Raw genomic sequence first — 21,302 nt, 5'->3', positions numbered from 1 at the left:
CATTATTAAATATCTTTGGCCTGAACTCGTTACGGTACATTGTATAAAGCCTTGTCTACACTATCAAACTTTATGTGACTAAAAAAAATGTGATGTGCCTAAATATGGTAGTGATATGCGTAAATATGGTAGTGATATGCTTAAATATGGTAATGATATGACATCATCATGTCAATATATGAGCACCTTACATTTTTTTTGTAACATAAACTTTGATAGTAGGCCTATAGACAGAGCTTTAAACAATTTCATTTTGCGCAATTCCGATTCTGTCATTTTTAATCAAAGAGCCAATGATTGGATTCATTCACAACTCTCGGTTTTCAAGTTCCATCATTCTGATTGGCTAATCGCTAGTGAACGAGTGCACGTCCAACCAATCACGTTCGATCTTAAGTAAGTTGAGTGTTTTGACGTGACTCCATGGGTCTCACTTGATCCGAACAAAAATGTAATGTCATCACTTTTACTCTTAAAGCTAATCTGTTGGATTTGCAGTAAGAATGTTGTGTTAGGACGAATGCTGATTTCATCCTGAAATATAATTCCTCGATCTTTTAAAATCATAGCTTTTCATCAAAGGAAAAGAAATAATTGATTTCTTCTTCTAAAAACACCGTTTTATAGGAAGGACGAACTGGTACGCATTGCTTAAAGGTAAGTTATTTCTGTGTTAATGATTAAATTAATGACTAAATAATATAATGATAATATACATACCAGGTTTTAAGAAAATGTATCAGTATCGTCTTTGTTGTTATCACTATAGTATCGTCATTATTATAACCATCATCATATTACCATCATTGTTCATCAAGTATATCTTTTTCCATTCTTCTCCATCACAATCAATTGATAACATCACAAACGTCAAACAAACATAATCTGCCATCAATATTATATCATTATTTTACTCAACCCCATCATAATCAATTGATACAATCTCAAACATGTCGTATATCATTTTATCATGGTCATCCTTACAATGATAACATCACAAACAACTATTGTCATTGTTGCCATTATCCCCATCAATATCAATTGATAAAATATCAAATCAGTAATCATGTTACAATCATTACCTTATCAATATTATATCATTTTTACCATTATCATCTTCATCATATTCAATTGCTAACATTATCAATTTATGATTTTACCATTATAATTTCCTCATTATCACTATCGCCCTTCAATTTTCCCTGTACCACATTGGTTATCAGTATTTTAACCACACCCCAATCTTCATCGCCACAACAAACACCACAAACATCATCTTTTTTCACTACAGCTATGATCAACAACAACAACAACAATTGTCAACATAATTAACATTGTCACCACAACCACTAACATCAATTGTCACCACAACCATTATATCATCAATTGTCACCACAACCATTATATCAACAATTTTCATTGTCACAAATATCATTTGTCACCATAACCACCATCAATTGTCACCATGATCATCAACCACAATTGTCACCATAACCATAATCAGCATTGTCCACCACAACCATTATATCAACAATTGTCACCACAACCATTATTTATTATCAGCAACTGTCATTATCACAAATATCACCATTGGATTAAGGATTATTTAGAGAGTTCAAGCCATCTATTTTGTTATAACTTATAAGGAATCGGTCGTAACGCTCACAAAAGCAGTATTTTGATCTTTCTAATCTGAATAAAATAAATTATAAAAATGCATTTAAATTGTTGAATGAATATTTATCTTTATTCAGGATTTCAGGTCGTTGAACAGATGATTAACTCGGTTTCTCAATATTTTTTTTTTTTAATTTCCAAGTATCGGAACATTTTACGAAAAGTACCACCAATTCGCACACTGTTGAAGCCGCCGACACGAAGCACTCAACCTATACTTACATAATACCTTTACACTATGCGAAAACATTACTGTTTATAATCACCGAGCGTTAATAGTCTCTAATGATATAATATTGGAAAACATTCTGTTTCTCTTCATCGGCAAGTGTTTAATAGTCTCTGATATTATTATTAGAACTTATTTTTACTACTGTTACTTCATGAACATCCATTGATTTACGTGAACGGTTTAATTGACTCGTTTCGACGTTGGACACCTTTAACATGGAACATCGCTGGCTCCTTTTCCGCCTGCAACTCGGTAAGTTATAACCACTCGCTAAGTTAATTTAATGCGTTGCTATTTTGATCATGTTGATTACGAACTTTCTAATGTTATATGTATATTATTATATTTCCTACTACAGGGAACAGGTTGACATGATCAATGTCCAAGCCAATGACTGCTATAATGTATTCTAGATTCTGTGTTTATAGTTTTCGAAAATTCATTTAGTTGATTATTTATAGCCTTTTCTTTTCATTTTCCATGCCAAGATTAATTTTTATGTCTTTAACGGATTGCAGATGTATTGTCCCCCTGAATGTGCCATTTTAATGTCGCGTAATATTTATTCACTTTGACCAAAAATTGGATCGGAAAAAAAATAATAATTTACCTGAAAAAAACTGACAATTGTCAAATTGGCTGCCTGCCAGTGCAGTGTAAACATTATCTGTTCTGGTTTTTTTTATCTACGGAAGTGATTGACAAAATAGCATTTTCAAAGTCTGATTTTATTAATCTTCATTTTTCATGTTTTTGCATGGATAATGCATTCGTAACATTATTGATTAGTATTATTCATTTTATTTGTTATTTTGGCAGGAATTTTAATCCGTATCATCCAATTACTACTTGTAATAGTGAAAATAAGCATATACTGTGTGCTATATTGCATAGTATATTTATATAAAATGGGTATATTCAACTCTGCGGAATGTCGAAAATATACTGTAGCCATGGAATAGTATAGTGTGGAATAGTATGTGTATACTGATTAGGGCTATAGAATGGCGATAAGTATCGTTAAATTTTCGATCGTTCCATTCTATGTAAATCTCTGTCTACACTATCAAACTTTATGTGACAAAAAAATGTGATGTGCCATATATGGACACAATGATGTCATAGCATTACCATATTTGAGCATATCATTACCATATTTGGGGAAATCACACTGTTTTTTGTCAAACTAGTTTGATAGTGTAGACAGAGTTTATAAATATAATACAACCTCATGATATATACCGATGTATAGAGAGATATGGACGCAATGCTGCATATGCCCCTTTCCATAATCTGCCGCTGAGAAAGCGTCGTTGGATTACAATCAGCTAATACCTATATAAACCATTTCGAAGCAATAGATGATTTATGTCCAGACGATTTAGAATCATTGAAATATATTATAATGTAACTTTAGCTACAATCTATTGAATACATTGACATTCTCAATTTAAGGCTGACAATAAAAAATTTAAAACAGGCACTAATTTCATATTTATTATAGGCCTAAGTGAAATTAATGGTTAAGTACTATATGAACTTTCTAGGAATGAATCGTCTGCTACAAACAAAGTCAGAAGATCAAAAATCTTCTCCAGTTTGTTCTTCACAAAACCAACAAGACAACTTTTAATTATTAATATAGATCACCGTGTGTATGTATAGGTTTGTCGGCCATTTATCGTCGGTTTGACCACAAAGAAATTCGTAGAAATTCGCGCGTTCAGACACAATCAATTTACGGGTTTTTTTTTTTCAATTTGTGTTATAAAGATAACAGTCACTTGACTATGAGAGCATTGCATTACTTTTATATACATCATTTAAATGAAGGCTGAATGTTGGTTAAAGCTCTGTCTACACTATCAAATGTGATACCCATATATGGCCATGATGATGTCATATCAATGCCATTTAAGCATATTACTACCATATTCGGGCACATCAAACTAGTATAGACAGAGCTTAATATTAATCTGTTTAATGAATGGATTTGATTTTAATGATAACGTTCTTACAACTTTTTAATTCCTACCCCTCCATTTTTTGAAAGCTTGCCTTTGTTGACTTACCATATATATAGGTTTGTGTAAAGTGCGGATATAGAAGCGGAACCCACTTGCACGTTTAACCATCATTGTTTATATTCGCGCCCCCGTCTGGATGGCAAAATGTCTGTGGTTCTAGACACTAATGCAGTTGGAATGAAATTTAAGTATAGCTGAACAGGATTAATTAATTGGAGCCCCTTATAACACAGTCTGCACTTCCTTATTGCGGGGTAACAGCAATAACCATATATTCATATTCAAGTGTTCCGGAGTGTTCCGTGTATTTAGTTATGCAGAATTGCATTAAGACTATTTGCACGGCGAGGGATACGTTAGAAACTAAGATATGATGTCACTTAAGTCGCTGTCGATCATCGTATGGTAATATTTAATACGTCGCGGTGTGTTTAAAAAGAAATGGTAATATGAAATAACATTATAACCTAACCTTGTCCTTTGTATCTTTTTAGTGATCCATACCTAGTACGTGATGTTAATTCAATTTGCGCATGCGCGAACATTGGTACGTTTAGTTTCTCTTGATTCCTCGACACAATGTTGGTGGATAAGTCCAGTCACAACACAATATGCGTAGTATAGGTCGTCGAAAGCTCCGCCACACGCTTTATCAACAATTTTAAAGCAATTTTTTTTTTTCAAAATAGTGATACAACAATTTTTTGCCGCGTTTCTAGCTAATATTCAAATATTTCGTTGCGTTAAAAACAGATGAAAACAATCCTCGATCAAGTCAATTAAAATTGATTAATTATTTAAATATTGATCGATGTAGAAATATGTCCGTTTACATCACGTGAACATACTGTTGGATTAATGAAGCAGTTATAACGATGATGACAAGCACATTGTGCGTCCGCCGGTTATCAAGTGTTGCGATATCTACAGCTGATAACATTTTTTTAATTGAATATTTAAACTGTTAAAGATGTATTGTCCTAAAACTAATATTTTTAAATTTTTTTTGTTGAATATGTCATTTTAATATCACATAATAGTTATCCACTTTGACCAAAAATTGGATCGAAAAAAACATTATTTAACTAAAAAACTATAACTGAAAGCAAACAATGATCAAATTGGCTGCAAGCCAATAAGTTTTTGGTTGAATTTAACCATTTATTTTGTCATTTTATAAGTGAAAACATTAATTTTTTCCGGTTTTTTTCTACGAAACTGATTAACTTTATTAAAACTACAAAATAATCTATTCAATTCTATTTTTTATTTTTCATGTTTTTGGGGGACAATACATCTTTAACACAAATCCTGAAAGAGATAGATTTTAATTCCCACTTTAGATATGTTTAGGCTATTTGCTTATTATATACTCTACCATACAATTCGTACTCACAGTGCAGTTGACTGAAACACATCTCAGATTGGGATCTCAAGATCTCACTTGAGACGCAACACAATTGCGCGCACGCAATGCAAGTGACGTCATTAAAAATATCAGAGATTTATACATTATAAAATAACCATGTTGACATTACAACCAATAATGTCTATAATCACTAAAGTGTGATGTGCCCAAATATCGAAGTGATATGCCCAAATATTGCAGTGATATGACATCATCATGTCCATATATGGGCACATCACTTTTTTGTTGTCACATAATGTTTGATAGTGTGGACAGGGCTTAACACATTTTTTCCGTAATCATCCGTGAGACTAAAAATATGCACAAAAACTCGTCAGATTTTGAACGCGCGCGTAAAATTGTTTTCCTCTGAGGTGTCAGTGACTTTTGTTTATCATTTTTTTCAAATGATTTTTTTTGCTTTATGACTAGTTTTTAACCGGATTAAGGGATTTAATAGAAACGTAATTGACCTAAATTAATGCAATATTATCAGTGGGTAAAATAAACTGATTTCCCCTTTATGAGTTTAGGATTTAAAATGTCGGAAATAAATACAGTGTAATTTATATGATAGTTTTAGGGTAGGAATCAATCTAAAGTTGAAAGTACACATTGTAAATCGGCAATATCACAAAATACTTATTAAAACAACAACTGGTCTATAGATATATACCGGAGCTTTAATTTAAAGATGTATTGTCCCCCGAACAATTTTTTTACATTTTTTTGTTGAATATGCAATTTTAATATTACATAGTAGTTATTCAATTTTACCAAAAATTGGATATAAAAAAAATATTTACCTCAACAAATAAAATTGTAAGCAAAAAATAGTCAAATTGGCTGCCAGCCAATTGGTTTTTGGTTAAATTTAACCGTTTATTGTGAATAAGTGAAAACTGGGTTTTTTCAGTTTTTTTCCTACGAAAGTGATTAACTTAAATAATTAATTTTTATTAAACTTCATTTTTCATGATTTTGGAAGAGAATACACTGTAAAAAAAATATGTAAAAAAACAGCAAAAAGTGGTGTCAACCGCGTCGCCATACCGTCTGTTTTTTTACTTAACATCACCTGTTGTACTTTTTATTTTCATAAAATCTGTAAATAGAAAATACAACATGTGATGTTAAGTAAAAAAACAGACGGTATGGCGACGCGGTTGACACCAGTTTTTGCTGTTATTTTTTTAAACAGAAATTCTGTATATACAAAATATGACATGGGATGTTAAGTAAAAATACAGACGGTATGGCGACGCGGTTGACACCAGTTTTTGCTGTTATTTTTTTTAACAGAAATTCTGTATATAAAAAATATAACATGGGATGTTAAGTAAAAAGACAGACGGTATGGCGACGCAGTTTACACCAGTTTTTGCTGTTATTTTATTATCAATTCTGTAAATAGAAAATACTACATATGTGATGTTAAGTCAACATACTGATGGTATAAGGGACATTTTTTTTACAGAAATTCCGTAAAATAGAAAACAACAATAGCAATACAATGTGATGTTCGTATACAAGCAAATAAACAGTGACCATGCATACTGTAAAATAACAGCTACAGTTTGAAATAAACAGGAAATAGTCTGTAATCATTTATTTTGTAAACAATTACTTTAGTACAACATATAGTCATGGAGGAAATAATATAGATAATAAGTTACTTTCCAATTTTTTTCTCAATTTGTAAATTATACCATAATGCCATCAATTTACCTATCTGGTACTGCATAGTGGGAACTATTATAACCTTTGCTAAACAACACATCTTGTAAAACAATTTTTAAAAATACATCAGGGTATCTCTAAAAGTTTCTTTCTTTTATAACTCAATATTTTAACTTATTTTGGCAGCCACCTACAACTATGATTAAACAAATGAATTTACTGTTGAAACTAACCATGTATTATACACTCATTGAATCACTATTATTATTGTTGTCTTACCAGACATGATTTCATAATATAACTGTAACTTAGAAAACCTTAAATTCTAAAAAATAACCAACACCAAGAACACTCTGTTTATGGCTCTACAAAGATTATATTGCATAATGGTTAGTTTCAACAGTAAATTCATTTGTTTAATCATAGTGGCACTATTAAATCTTAAAAAACCGAACATCTCTTTTAAAACACAATTTTTAAAAAAACATCAATTTTAAAAAACACATCAGGGTATCTACCACTGAATTTTCATTTAATCTTTCCAAAAACTTTCTTACTGGCTCCAATCAGATTCAAAATCTTTCAGCCCATTGATGAGAGAAACTACTTTTGGATTAACACTACATCTTGAGGTTTTCTTTGTTTTGGAACCAGTAGGGTTAATGCGAACCAAACAGCTAAAAAAAAAAATACAAGCAGGCATGACAAATTATTCTTCATTATATTTTGACATGGGACTTCAGATAATTCTTAGTGATTACAAGGGACATCATTGTTGATTAAACAAAAGTAGAAAGTGTTTTATTTTTCATACCCCAGGAGCATCGGAAAAAGCAACATTTAATTAACATGAATCTTAAATACCATTTAAATATTAATACTTACCGTTGCACAAACTCTAAAGTTGCAATGTTCTTATCTCCATATTCAATGTTAAAAACGAAAAAGAATGCAAACAACATGCATAATGCCTCTAATGGGGAGTGGATGTTGCAATTTACTATTTCTTGGTCAACAACTAGCATGAAAGAAGTTGAGGTCAGTGCTGATGTACCTGTATTAAAAAGAAAGAAAGCAGCTGTGACAAAGAACTTTTCTGGAAATTTAACAGTATCTTAACATTAATGCTAGCTCAATATACGTATTATCAAGATTGTAAATAGTGTTCTTTTCTCTAACATTAACAATGTTATGATATTTACTACAATTTTTTTACATTTTTTTGTTGAATATGCAATTTTAATATTACATAGTAGTTATTCAATTTTACCAAAAATTGGATATAAAAAAAATATTTACCTCAACAAATAAAATTGAAAGCAAAAAATAGTCAAATTGGCTGCCAGCCAATTGGTTTTTGGTTAAATTTAACCGTTTATTGTGAATAAGTGAAAACTGGGTTTTTTCAGTTTTTTTCCTACGAAAGTGATTAACTTAAATAATTAATTTTTATTAAACTTCATTTTTCATGATTTTGGAAGAGAATATATACTTTAAATTAGAATAAACGACAATAATTCAAGGCACAATTTGTTTGATAGTCATGGGTTAAAACAAGTCCTATCACTGATTGTAAAATGTGTGTCTCGTTGAACATTGAACGTTGTTGTTAGAAAAATTTGATTGTGAACAATATATTGAACGAAATTTAGTGCAAAAAATGATATTTCATTTTAATTTATTTATTCGACATCAAAAATGTCATGGGACCCCAAAAGCAACAGAGTCACCATAACATGATATGTCTGGGGCCCCAGAATAATTTACATACATAGAATTATTTATCAATATACATTTACAAATTTAAAAACATAAAAAACGGGTAAAATAAAATAATAGCACACATGATTCGTATGAACGGCGAGAGAGAAATAACATGACGCGTGGGTATTTCGCAGCAATGTATATAATTACGATCGCGTTTGTATAGGTCTATTAATTATTCTGCCTCTTTGTAAATGAGGCAATTACACTGTAAACGAAAGCAGTATATAGCATCATGCTTGATTGTCCGTAACCGTGTATATAGTTTATCATTAAACTATAAACTATTAGGAGATAAGATTGAGACCCGTGTATGACTCGCCATAAACTGGTTTATGAAGAAACTCGTTATTTTTATTAGCGCTATTGCGCCAGCTACTGATTCAAACGTTAAATTGATGATTTAATGTTTATAAGAGGAAAGCGGATTTGATTCAGTTGTAACTCGTTTTTCATAGAAAATCATAATTGTTGTGGTTTATCCAATAAATATCACATTGTTTTATATAAGCAACATAATGATTTTAATTAGTTTGAAGAGATAGGTATCATCAAGTCTCATCCTCCGCTTGATAATGTACTTTTTATTAGATGTATTGCATTGAATCAAAGTACTGGAATGTGGCATAATGTCAATTCACATCCCACTATATAAGAAGAAAAGAAAGTCATAATTGTTGCCGTTTATCCAATAAAAGTCGCATTGTTTTATATAAGCAACATAATAATTTAATTAGTTTGAAGAGTGAGGTATCATTAAGTCTCATCCTCCGCTTGATAATGTACTTTTTAGTAGATTTATTGCATTGAATCAACGTACTGAAATGCGACATAATGTCAATTCACATCCCACTATATAAGTTTAAACAACAAAGAGATAAAGTACGCAATATCAATCCTCCGTAGTTGTAAATGCTACATTTTGTTATAGGCCGTCGCAAGATTAAAGTAAATGCGAAAACCGACTGTATTTAGTTAATTTCGGACCGCTTGCCTTTGTCAGGCCGCCGGTAAATTACGACAGTCACTGCCTTAAGCCTTGTTTACACTGTCAAACTTTGACAAAAATAGTGTATGTACAGAAACATGGTAGTGATATGCCCAAATATGGTAGTGATATGACATCATCATGTCCACATATTGGGCACAAGTTTGATAGTGTAGACACAGCTATCTTTATATAGTTGGTTTAGAGCGAGTTGCATTATGGCAGATTGATTCACGCGTAGAACACGATAATTTGTCGGACGCACGCACGACGAGAGTAGTCAGAAGTTTTAGTCTTTTTCCCGCTTTTTTCATACCATCTGTTATTTGGATCGAGCCAGAAAGGTTAATGGAACGTCCTATAAAATGTGCAAATGCGTTAAAGGTGTGATTTTTGCATTCGTTTAATTTGTAGATATAACCTTGATATTTAAAAATATTAATTTGTAGAAACCAAGCCAGCAATATTGCCTTACTAAGCGCCGATATTCCTAGGCGGTGCAATGCATAATTTAATTAGTTCCAACGTCGTTGGTCAGAGCTAATAGGCCCAACATCACATTACGGCACCATTGGAAAGTATGTCATGGGCGATTTATTTATCCAACATGGTTCTGCAATCTTTATGTTTTGTTTTCCTATTCCTTCAAGTGATGTGCCATGTATATAAAACATACAAGTCTGTACACTTGTGAATAATTTAGGAAAGTTTGTCATCGTATTGTACAATTGAGTTCAGCTTATTGGATCTAAGCGCCACCCGGTTTAACTTAATCTGGGTGACTGGAAAATGCAAATCATGGCGTTTCCGATATTAGAAAGTAGATTTGGCTCGCGCGCTGACAACCACCGATGCCATACCTCACGATATATTATGTACAGTATAGGCTATACATACTTTTATATTTTTTAATTAGCTTCCCACTATTCTCGAACATAAACGTTGCTTGCTTCCTATTAATTTATTTCGACATCATATTATTTCTGAAGTTTCTATTCTATACGGTAGCTTTAAACCTCCCCCTTCCCCCAAACACCAAAAAAGTAATCTTCATAATAATAAATGTATATAATGTAAAGGCTTTTCTTTTAGATATTATAAAATGTTCGTGTTCAAAAGATAATAATTTCTCTCACGTTACTTCAAAATGTCAAATTTAATTTTAAAGATTTATTTGTTTTTCATCGACAAAATATGTAGATGTTAAGTTGGGAATCGTAATCATTAGTTAGGTACGTATGCATGGGTAATTAAGTATTCTGCTGGGCCGTTAGCTAGTGTGGGGATGCATTAACTCCAGTGGAAACCGATCGTAACGATTAGGCCTAGAGCACATTATAGAATATTGATTGTCGGGATTTTCTGAACGACTGTTTGATTCTAACATAATTCAGACATAGAGATATAGGTGTAATTTGATTTTACTATGGCTTGGTGGTTATGATGCTTGGCTACCACTCCAAGGATCCTGGGGTCAAGACCTGTCACATGTCAGGATTTTTTCCAAAGACAAAATTACAACTCCACTCCCAAAGACTTGTAATAAGATTTTGTTTATGTAGAGCATCTTGTGTATATGTTTGTCTTGTGAACATCTGAGGCTCCCTAATGATCAGCAATTGCTGGATGGATCACCCTCATTAAATATGGTAAAAAGAAACAAACAAAACATACGTTATAGCTAACGATAACTATCGTTTAATACTGTGTCAACACACACACAGAGTATTTTATTTTACTATAGGTAACTCTGTGGTTTGTAAACACACATTATATAGCTAACGATAACTATCGTTTAATACAGTGTGAATACACACGGAGAGTGTTTGACTTTACTATATGTAACTCTCTGTGGTTTGTAAACACACATTATATAGCTAACGATAACTATCGTTTAATACAGTGTGAATACACACGGAGAGTGTTTGACTTTACTATATGTAACTCTCTGTGGTGTGTAAACACACATTATATATCTAACGATAACTATCGTTTAATACAGTGTGAATACACACGGAGAGTGTTTGACTTTACTATAGGTAAACACACCTTAGCTAACGATAACTATCGTTTAATACAGTATGAACAGAGACTATTTGATTTTACTATAGGTAACTCTTTGTGGTGTGTGAACACACTTTACAGCTAACGATAACTATCGTTTAATACAGTGTGAACACACACAGAAAGTATTTAATTGTAATATAGGTAACTATCTGTGGTGTGTATGTAATAGCAAAGTTTCGCTGGTTTGTTCCGTCATTTAAATCGGCAAGATTGACTGTTATGGCTGGCCATTACAAATTGAAATATCAAACTAAATGACTTCATGAAATTGATAACAGTCATCTATATTCTTCAACCATCTGTAATTAAGTTGTTGATGTATTGCAATTGTAATTAAACGTGTTTTATTATCAGGTGTTGATAAGTTGAAATGTCAATGGACAATGATGCAAAGGTTTCTGATCTCACGTTGGTGTTTAATTCGGTATCGTGTTTTTCTTGTTATGAAAAGTTAAGTCTATCAGAAACATTTAATGCCAAGTATCTTAAATAATGTAGTTTATCAATGAAATTAATGATTGGTTCCCACTAGAGACGCAACAAAAGGACGTAACGCAACGTAAAGTGAGTTGACCAATCACAAATGATGGATTATTCGAACTGTCGCTTGCCATTGGTCAACACGCTTGAGTTGCGTTTACGCCATTGCGTTGCGTCCTAGTAGGAAACAAGCTTTAGAAAATACAAGAAGTTGGCGTTAGGCCTAGCTAGAATTATAGGTCCAAAATCAATGTTTAAACGGGTCTAAGTGTGCGTCTCTTTCGCTGTGTAATCTACTCATACCTTTTACTCTAACCATGGAGGAATTATTATGCTCTAACCCTTTTTTTATTTATTTGTTCATGTTGATTGGGGGTTTAGTGGGTCTCTCACATCGATATTTTGATGTTATTCTCTTCCTCTGACTAAAAAGGATACTGTGATTTTATAGTAAGCTATTACGAACTATTTTCAACAAATGCACGTGGAAATCCGTGTCATCATGAGCTAGTATTCGAAACATCAGCTTTGTTCTGTTATCAAATGATTGGCTTGAGTTTATTCCCATACTGGGACTGCGTGTCATACTCAATTACCCTATCTACAAAATATGATCAAATGTCATATATCGTTGACTACTGTGTTAAGCGATCAAATAATTAATTCATTCACGTAATGCCTAAGTGACGAAATCAGTTTATGTAAAAAATTATGCAGTCTGTCCGCTTTAATATACCTCTACACGAGGACCGGTTCGACAGTTTGGTTTCTCCTAAGTAAGGGTGTGTGGCACGGTGTGTTGGACGTTGGACTACAGATCGTGAGATCGTGGTTCGAATCCAACTCTCACCGCATTGCCCCGACACAGGTTCAGGATTGAACCCGGGCACAGGTTAGGATTGAACCCCGGCACAGGTCAGGATTGTAACCTGGAAGAGGTCAGAATTGAACCCGGCACAGGTCAGGATTGAACCCTGGCACTGGTCAGGATTGAACACTGGAAGAGGTCAGAATTGAACCAGGCACAGTTCGGGATTGAACCCCGGCACAGGTCAGGATTGAACCCTGGAACATGTCAGGATTGAACCCTGGACAGCTCCACTTCCTATGATATTGAATTATCATTTCAATACGTCACACAATCAACAATGTGCTCGTCTCCACTGTATTGTATTGATAATTAGCTTTTAAACAAAAGTTATGATTTATGTATTTTGTGAATTCCATTAAAATTGACGTTAATTACTTCATGGTATCTAAATCATCTGTCTATTTATGTGTATTTAGCTTGTTAATGTTTATATTCAACGCTTTGTAAAAAAGAAAGCCCACAGTTTTATTGTATTAGGCCATTGCACTTGGATTGGAATTATTTGTTTAATATATTTCAGATACAGTATAAAGCAGCTAATTTTAAAGAAAATGATTTCATTAGCCCATGCCATCAATAAGCGCTGATGGTAAAGTGATAATAGTATTTTAATTTGACTCTATAAGATTAATTTAAGAACTCATTTCTGTACCGTATACAATTTCAGGATTCAATGCGCATTTGATCATCTTTTTGGAATTAGTGCTATAGAAATGTTTGATTCATATTGAAAATCTCGTTTTCTTGTTTAAAATGTCTTTTGTTTTAAATTTCAGCTACATCAATAGTGTGGCTAGCGTTTTTAGTGGCAAGCAGTTGTGAGTCTCATGGTCCAGTGGTCGATTGCAACCCCACAACAGAAGTGAAGTGTGACGCGGGCGGATGCGTTGCCCTAAACTCGACCTGTAACTCAATTAGTGACTGCCCCGACGGATCCGACGAAAGCCCTCGCGTTTGTGGTGCGTATACAAATCATGAAAGAGCTACAAATCAAACCGTTGAATCACATAACAACGTACTTTACTCTTTATTATCTATCCGTGGTTAATGTTTAACGGATTACAAAATTTGAACCCTGGGGATCGGTTAGTAGAAATGGAATCACGTATGAAAGTTAACATTTAATAGATCATTACACGATCTAAAGCTAAAAAAGTTCGAATTATATTGTAGGTGTGTAACATTTGCCGGTAGTTAGAGGTCAGGGGTGTGTAAAGAACATTCCTTGTAACAAATGTTACAATGAATGTCAAAAATCACATAACTAGATATAGTTAACATGTCATATTCAGTTCATTTCAAGGTAACATTTATTCAGCAAAAATGTACAACATTAGTGCAATGATCTTTAACGTGAAAGTACTTTTCTGGAATCATATTTTTTTTAAACATTAAAACGATAGAACATGACAACAAAATTATCTTGACAAAACTATTGACACAAATTATTATTTTTTAAATGGATGATATATAGTTATAGTCTGCTGAAGGAGGTTATTTTATACCTACATGGTTTATGAAAGGCAATTTTGTACTGGTCTATTACTAATTTCATCTTGCTCACATATTGGTATTATATTATTTAGGCTGTCTACCTGCTGAGTTTATGTGCTCCAATTCTTGTATTAGTATATACCGACGATGTGATGGAATTTGTGATTGTGGGGTTTCATGTGAAGATGAAGTTGACTGTGGTAGGTTTTACAAAATACTTATTATCTACGGTATTATTTCATATAGATATAGAATGTGTTATTAGAAATCATAATAATAGTGTAAAATTGTTTAGTTGTATTACTGTTTGATATTTTTACTGATTGATTTCTCTTTTTCTAGACCAGTACCCGTGCCCAAGTACTCACCTGAAGTGCGCCACTACACATGTATGCATTCACCTAGCTCTGCAGTGTGATTTTAATGACGACTGTGGCGATGGCTCGGATGAGAAATGCGGTAAGAGGGGTGTAATCAATCATTATAGATGATTATGATGTCCCATCGTCTGTACTACCGCCAATAGATTGTCCTTTTCCACTTTGTTCTATGTTATACTTCCTCCAGTAGTGTTTTTTTCTAATTTCTGTGTCCACATTCTTTCTTACTTCTTCTCATGCTTCCCCCATTTTTTGCCTTCACCAGGAGATTGCCTCTTTCCACTTTTTTCCATCTTTTGCGGTTACCAGTAGATTGCCTTTTTCCACTTACCAGTAGATTGCCTTTTTCCACTTTTTCCATCTTCTGCGTTCACCAATAGATTGCCTCTTTCCACTTTTTCTATCTTCTTCGTTTACGAGTAGATTGCCTCTTGCCACTTTGTTCATCTTCTGCATTTACCCGTAGATTAACTCTTTCCACTTTGTTCATCTTCTGCGTTCACCAGTAGATTGCCTCTTTCCACTTTTTCTATTTTCTGCGTTCACCAGTAGATTGCCTCTTTCCACTTTTTCCATCTTCTGCGTTCACCAGTAGATTGCCTCTTTCCACTTGTTCTATTTTCTGCGTTCACCCGTAGATTAACTCTTTCCACTTTGTTCATCTTCTGCGTTCACCAGTAGATTGCCTCTTTCCACTTTGTCTATTTTCTGCGTTCACCCGTAGATTAACTCTTTCCACTTTGTTCATCTTCTGCGTTCACCAGTAGATTGCCTCTTTCCACTTTTTCTATTTTCTGCGTTCACCAGTAGATTGCCTCTTTCAACTTTTTTCATCTTCTGCGTTCACCAGTAGATTGCCTCTTTCCACTTTTTCCATCTTCTGCGTTCACCAATAGATTGCCTCTTTCCACTTTGTTCATCTTCTGCATTCACCCGTAGATTAACTCTTTCCGCTTTGTTCATCTTCTGCATTCACACCAGTAGATTGCCTCTTTCCACTTTTTCCATCTTCTGCGTTCACCAGTAGATTGCCTCTTTCCACTTTTTCCATCTTCTGCATTCACCAGTAGATTGCCTCTTTCCACTTTTTCCATCTTCTTCATTCACCAGTAGATTGCCTCTTTCCACTTTGTCCATCTTCTGCATTCACCAGTAGATTGCCTCTTTCCACTTAATCTTCTGTGTTCACCAGTAGATTGCCTCTTTCCACTTTTTCTATTTTCTGCGTTCACCAGTAGATTGCCTCTTTCAACTTTTTTCATCTTCTGCGTTCACCAGTAGATTGCCTCTTTCCACTTTTTCCATCTTCTGTGTTCACCAATAGATTGCCTCTTTCCACTTTGTTCATCTTCTGCATTCACCCGTAGATTAACTCTTTCCGCTTTGTTCATCTTCTGCATTCACACCAGTAGATTGCCTCTTTCCACTTTTTCCATCTTCTGCGTTCACCAGTAGATTGCCTCTTTCCACTTTTTCCATCTTCTGCATTCACCAGTAGATTGCCTCTTTCCACTTTTTCCATCTTCTTCATTCACCAGTAGATTGCCTCTTTCCACTTTGTCCATCTTCTGCATTCACCAGTAGATTGCCTCTTTCCACTTAATCTTCTGTGTTCACCATTAGATTGCCTCTTTCCACTTTTTCCATCTTCTGCGTTCACCAATAGATTGCCTCTTTCCACTTCATCTTCTGCGTTCACCAATAGATTGCCTCTTTCCTCTTCATCTTCTGTGTTCACCATTAGATTGCCTCTTTCCACTTTTTCCATCTTCTGCGTTCACCAATAGATTGCCTCTTTCCACTTCATCTTCTGCGTTCACCAATAGATTACCTCTTTCCACTTCATCTTCTGCGTTCACCAATAGATTGCCTCTTTCCACTTCATCTTCTGCGTTCACCAATAGATTGCCTCTTTCCTCTTCATCTTCTGTGTTCACCATTAGATTGCCTCTTTCCACTTTTTCCATCGTTCACCAGTAGATTGCCTCTTTCCACTTTTTCCATTCACCATTAGATTGCCTCTTTCCACTTTTTCCATCTTCTTCATTCACCAGTAGATTGCCTCTTTCCACTTTGTCCATCTTCTGCATTCACCAGTAGATTGCCTCTTTCCACTTCATCTTCTGCATTCACCAGTAGATTGCCTCTTTCCACTTCATCTTCTGTGTTCACCATTAGATTACCTCTTTCAACTTTTTTCATTTTCTGCGTTCACCAGTAGATTGCCTCTTTCCTCTTTTTCCATCTTCTGCGTTCTCCTGTAGGTGGTTTCTTTCCGTTTTAATTCCATTTTCTGCTTTCCGATTGCTCTTTTCCAATAATTGTTATTGAAATTTCTCCGTCCTACAGTAATAAAACAAAAAGCTAAAATAAATAGTAATGTAATCAGCAAAAAGGATATAGAGATTCCACGCTTTGTTTCATTAGTCTAAAAATATTCTGAAATAATGACTAACCTTCAACCTTTAATAAAGTGGACAGAGCACTTAAGTTGTATATCACAGATCGATTCCTTTACCTATCAAAGATCATTGAACATTAATTATTGCAGAGCGTCGATCTTGTTACAACCTAGAATTCCGATGTGCCAATGGCGAATGTTTGAAACCAGGATATAGATGTAATGGTGAAGTTAACTGCCGTGGAGATGACAAGAGTGACGAAGAGAATTGTTCTGAAGGTAAGTTATATTGTTTCCTATAACAATGTTGACGCTATTTCAAAAAAGTTTACATTATTATTGGCTTCTTCTAATCTGGACGATCCAAATCGTGAACTTTTTTTGAATTGAAATGAGATCTCTCCTGAAAGTAAACTTGAATTGTATTTTCTTTAAATTTGTACTGTTCTTCACTTCATTTATTAATAACAAAATGAAATTCTTCAAATAACATTAGTAAAGATGATTGTCTTTATTACTTTATAGGATAATCAAATTAATGTACAATGTATACACTCGTCTAAACTTGTCTCAATTTAATTCAGTGTATCTTTCCAACACAGCACACATGACATTGTGTACATAGCATCATTATCGGTCTATATAATGGTAAATTACTGGGTGAAATCATCTTGTGGATAGCAGGTTAGGTGGTCTAATCTCATTTGAGATCATGCTGAATCAAACTAAAAAGCAATGTGGGAAGAGAAGCTACACTTTTGGAAAGAGCTGAATAAACAATATTCCATTTAAAAAGTTGAATTACAAAAAAAAACATTGTTTTTCTTATACAGTCGTAGTGTGTGATGGTCGTCGGATATTCCGTGAGCATTTTTGTGATTTCTACGCCGAATGCTCCCTTTCTGAAGAAGATGAGAAACAAGATTGTCCATGTGATCCAACTGAGGCGTTTATGTGCAGCACTGGCAGATGTGTCAAAAGATCTCGGCTATGCGACGGAAAATGTGACTGCCTAGGGTCTTGTGAAGATGAAGATAATTGCGGTAATTATGTAATTCTATATTTATTAATAGTATATTTACATTCCTTTGTTGTTGTCTTATCATAGTAAACTTAAACGTTGTATACATGTGAGTTTTCAAATTGGGTGAACATTTGCTTTCCAATTTGTTCAATAACTCATTTTACTGAATTCATGCCCATAGAAGATATAAACAACTTGTGAAAACCGTAATTTCTTCAGTAAAATCAAAATTGTAATTAGTAATGTCACCTACATTAGAAAGGGAAGTTATACGGTTGGTTCCAGGAAAATTTATGGAAGTCAAAATATATGCATGTTTTGAACATAATAAATTGACGTTATTATAATTATACGTAAAACTTCATCTACAGGTTCCTCTGTCTGCGTACCGGGAGAAGACTATTTCTGCTCACAATCGTTTCGTTGTTTGGACACGGAGTTTTTATGTGATAGCACTGATGACTGTGAAAATAAAGACGATGAATTATGCAGTACGGTTGATGGAAATGTTTTTTAAAGATGTATTGTCCCCCAAAAACATGAAAAATAAAGATTAATAAAATCAGACTTTGAATAGATCATTTTTAATAAAGGTAATCACTTCCGTAGAAAAAAAGCAAAAAAATATTTTCACTTACAAAATGAAAACATAAATGGTTACATTCAACCAAAAATCCATTGGCTGGCAGCCAATTTGACTATTTTTTGCTTTAAATTACTGTTTTTTCAGGTAAATACATTTTTTTTTCGATCTAATTTTTGGTCAAAGTGGATAACTATTATGTGACATTAAAATGGCATATTCAACAACAAAAATGATTTTTCAGGGGGACAATACATCTTTAATAGATTGTATACTGTAGTACTTTTAGAGACGACCGTTATATTTTAAAGTTATTGGATGATAAGGCCAATTTAAGTATTTGAATAAGCTTACTTTATACACAAGTATAAACAAACAATCAATTTGTATTCGTGACGTCATTGTTGTCAAATATCACGCTTATTTGTAAATACAATGAAGTACTGCGTATGATCCGATGAAGTTTCTTTTAAAATCAATATTTTGAGTTTTTTATGTTGACTTTGCTTTCCATATTTATTATTATTCTTTATTGACAACTGGGGATAACAGTGTCCAACATGGCACACAAATAGTACGGTACAAGCATGGGAAATAGCAATAACAAACTTAGATAATATTTTCACTAACTTTAAGAACTTCGAAAACAAATTTTAACAGTAATAAAGGTTCAGAAAAAGGTTAAACACATTCAGTATTTTACACGATGATTATGACTGGTTTCAAACAATTTGTATTAAAAGTTACCATTAATTGATGAATTGTTTTTTAGGCGGTCTCTATCAAAGTAAAGATGGCTATGAATGCAAGTTCGATGATGAGAATCTGTGCCAAATAGGCAACAAGTCGTATTGTTATCCAACGAACTTTTATTGTGAACATCATCCCCAGTGCCAAGGAGATTCAGGTCGAAGTTATTGTAAAGAAAATGGTATGGAATATTTACTGTAATCAACTGTAAAATTTACCGTATGCATTTATGAAATAGGCCTACAAATAATGTAATATTTGAATGCCGTTTTGTAGTAGGCTATAGCATTTTATTTTCATTTTTAGCAAGCCATATTTTCGTAGGCCAAATATACTGACCTGATTCGTGCAGATGTAGCTTCTCAAACTTGGCATAAACCATAACCAAAGCAGCCCACATTCTGTGTACTGTAGGCCTACTAAATCAGCGAATAATTTGATCTTTGATGAATTTTCTGCTATATTTTGAAGTTTGAAATATCTGCTAAAAAGGAGAAGTCGAATATGTTTAGGTTGACAAATAGCGAGTTTAAAGCGAGTATTTTTTTCTCTTTTAAGCTGTATGTTCTTCCAATGAATACGCATGTGCAAACGGTATGTGTATAAAAGATTCTTACAGGTGCGATATATATGCTGATTGTCTGGATCACAGTGATGAACTTAATTGCGGTTAGTAGTCAGTTTGATCATTTTTATCACAAATCATTATCATCATCATCGTTATTATTAATAATATTCTTGTCTTGTCACGCCTGCCACCACCACCATATTCGTTGTTTATAATATAAATTACGTCACTACATTAATTGAAATTGTAATAATCAAAATAAAATTCACAGAATCGCATCAATGTGAGGAGGGTATGTGGCAATGTGCATCCGGCCACTGTATTGACGTCAGAAAGCGATGTGACAACTTTGTAGACTGCGCCAACTTCGGGCCATACCGGGATGCTTCAGATGAAGAACATTGTAGTAAGATTATTGTCTTTGTTACAGACCAACTTTTAATAGGACAATATTCAGTATACGAAACAGGAGACAGTGATAACGACGATTGTGTGATGATGCTTAGGCCTAGTTTAAAAAGAAGGATTATAAACATAAACTTTTTAGTCGTTCTGGTTCAGTCGGACTGAATGTAACGCATCAGTCTCGGTCTCAGCAAGAATGCTTAACTAATTTGTTTTGTCATTAATAATTAGTGGACATTTTTATAGATTTTGAAGATTGTGTGGAGACGGAATTTCAATGTGACAGCGGTGTTTGCATTGACAGTGGTAGCGTTTGTATTAACGATTCGTACTTCCCGCAGTGTCGAGACAAATCTCATTTACTTGAATGTGGTATGTACTTCTTGAGTGGTTAAATTGTAAATAAATACCTTAAAACACGTACACTTCATTATACACAGTCACAACTGGTTATTACAACCTCTTTGCAACGGCTTTAAATGCCTTCACAGACCTTCTTCCAA

General features: G+C 33.6%; 1 protein-coding gene across 1 annotated transcript in view; it reads left to right on the top strand.

The window, feature by feature from the left end:
- Positions 1 to 497: 497 nt before the first annotated feature.
- The window catches only part of LOC144839924 (G-protein coupled receptor GRL101-like), a 32,658-nt gene continuing 11,853 nt past the window's right edge, over positions 498 to 21,302 (top strand). Inside the window, exons 1-12 of the mRNA XM_078695504.1 lie at positions 498 to 657; positions 1,820 to 2,161; positions 13,971 to 14,153; positions 14,781 to 14,888; positions 15,031 to 15,147; positions 17,620 to 17,748; positions 18,303 to 18,512; positions 18,865 to 18,984; positions 19,849 to 20,007; positions 20,385 to 20,495; positions 20,666 to 20,800; positions 21,046 to 21,171. Coding sequence (XP_078551630.1) covers positions 2,125 to 2,161; positions 13,971 to 14,153; positions 14,781 to 14,888; positions 15,031 to 15,147; positions 17,620 to 17,748; positions 18,303 to 18,512; positions 18,865 to 18,984; positions 19,849 to 20,007; positions 20,385 to 20,495; positions 20,666 to 20,800; positions 21,046 to 21,171 — 1,435 coding nt within the window. The 5' untranslated portion in view covers positions 498 to 657; positions 1,820 to 2,124. The remainder of the gene's footprint in view (positions 658 to 1,819; positions 2,162 to 13,970; positions 14,154 to 14,780; positions 14,889 to 15,030; positions 15,148 to 17,619; positions 17,749 to 18,302; positions 18,513 to 18,864; positions 18,985 to 19,848; positions 20,008 to 20,384; positions 20,496 to 20,665; positions 20,801 to 21,045; positions 21,172 to 21,302) is intronic.

The sequence above is a fragment of the Antedon bifida genome, chromosome 4 (assembly GCF_963402885.1).
Source record: "Antedon bifida chromosome 4, ecAntBifi1.1, whole genome shotgun sequence".
In the NCBI taxonomy this organism is placed as follows: domain Eukaryota; kingdom Metazoa; phylum Echinodermata; class Crinoidea; order Comatulida; family Antedonidae; genus Antedon; species Antedon bifida.
Note: the sequence above shows the minus strand (reverse complement) of the source record. Positions and strands in the feature narration are given on the sequence as shown.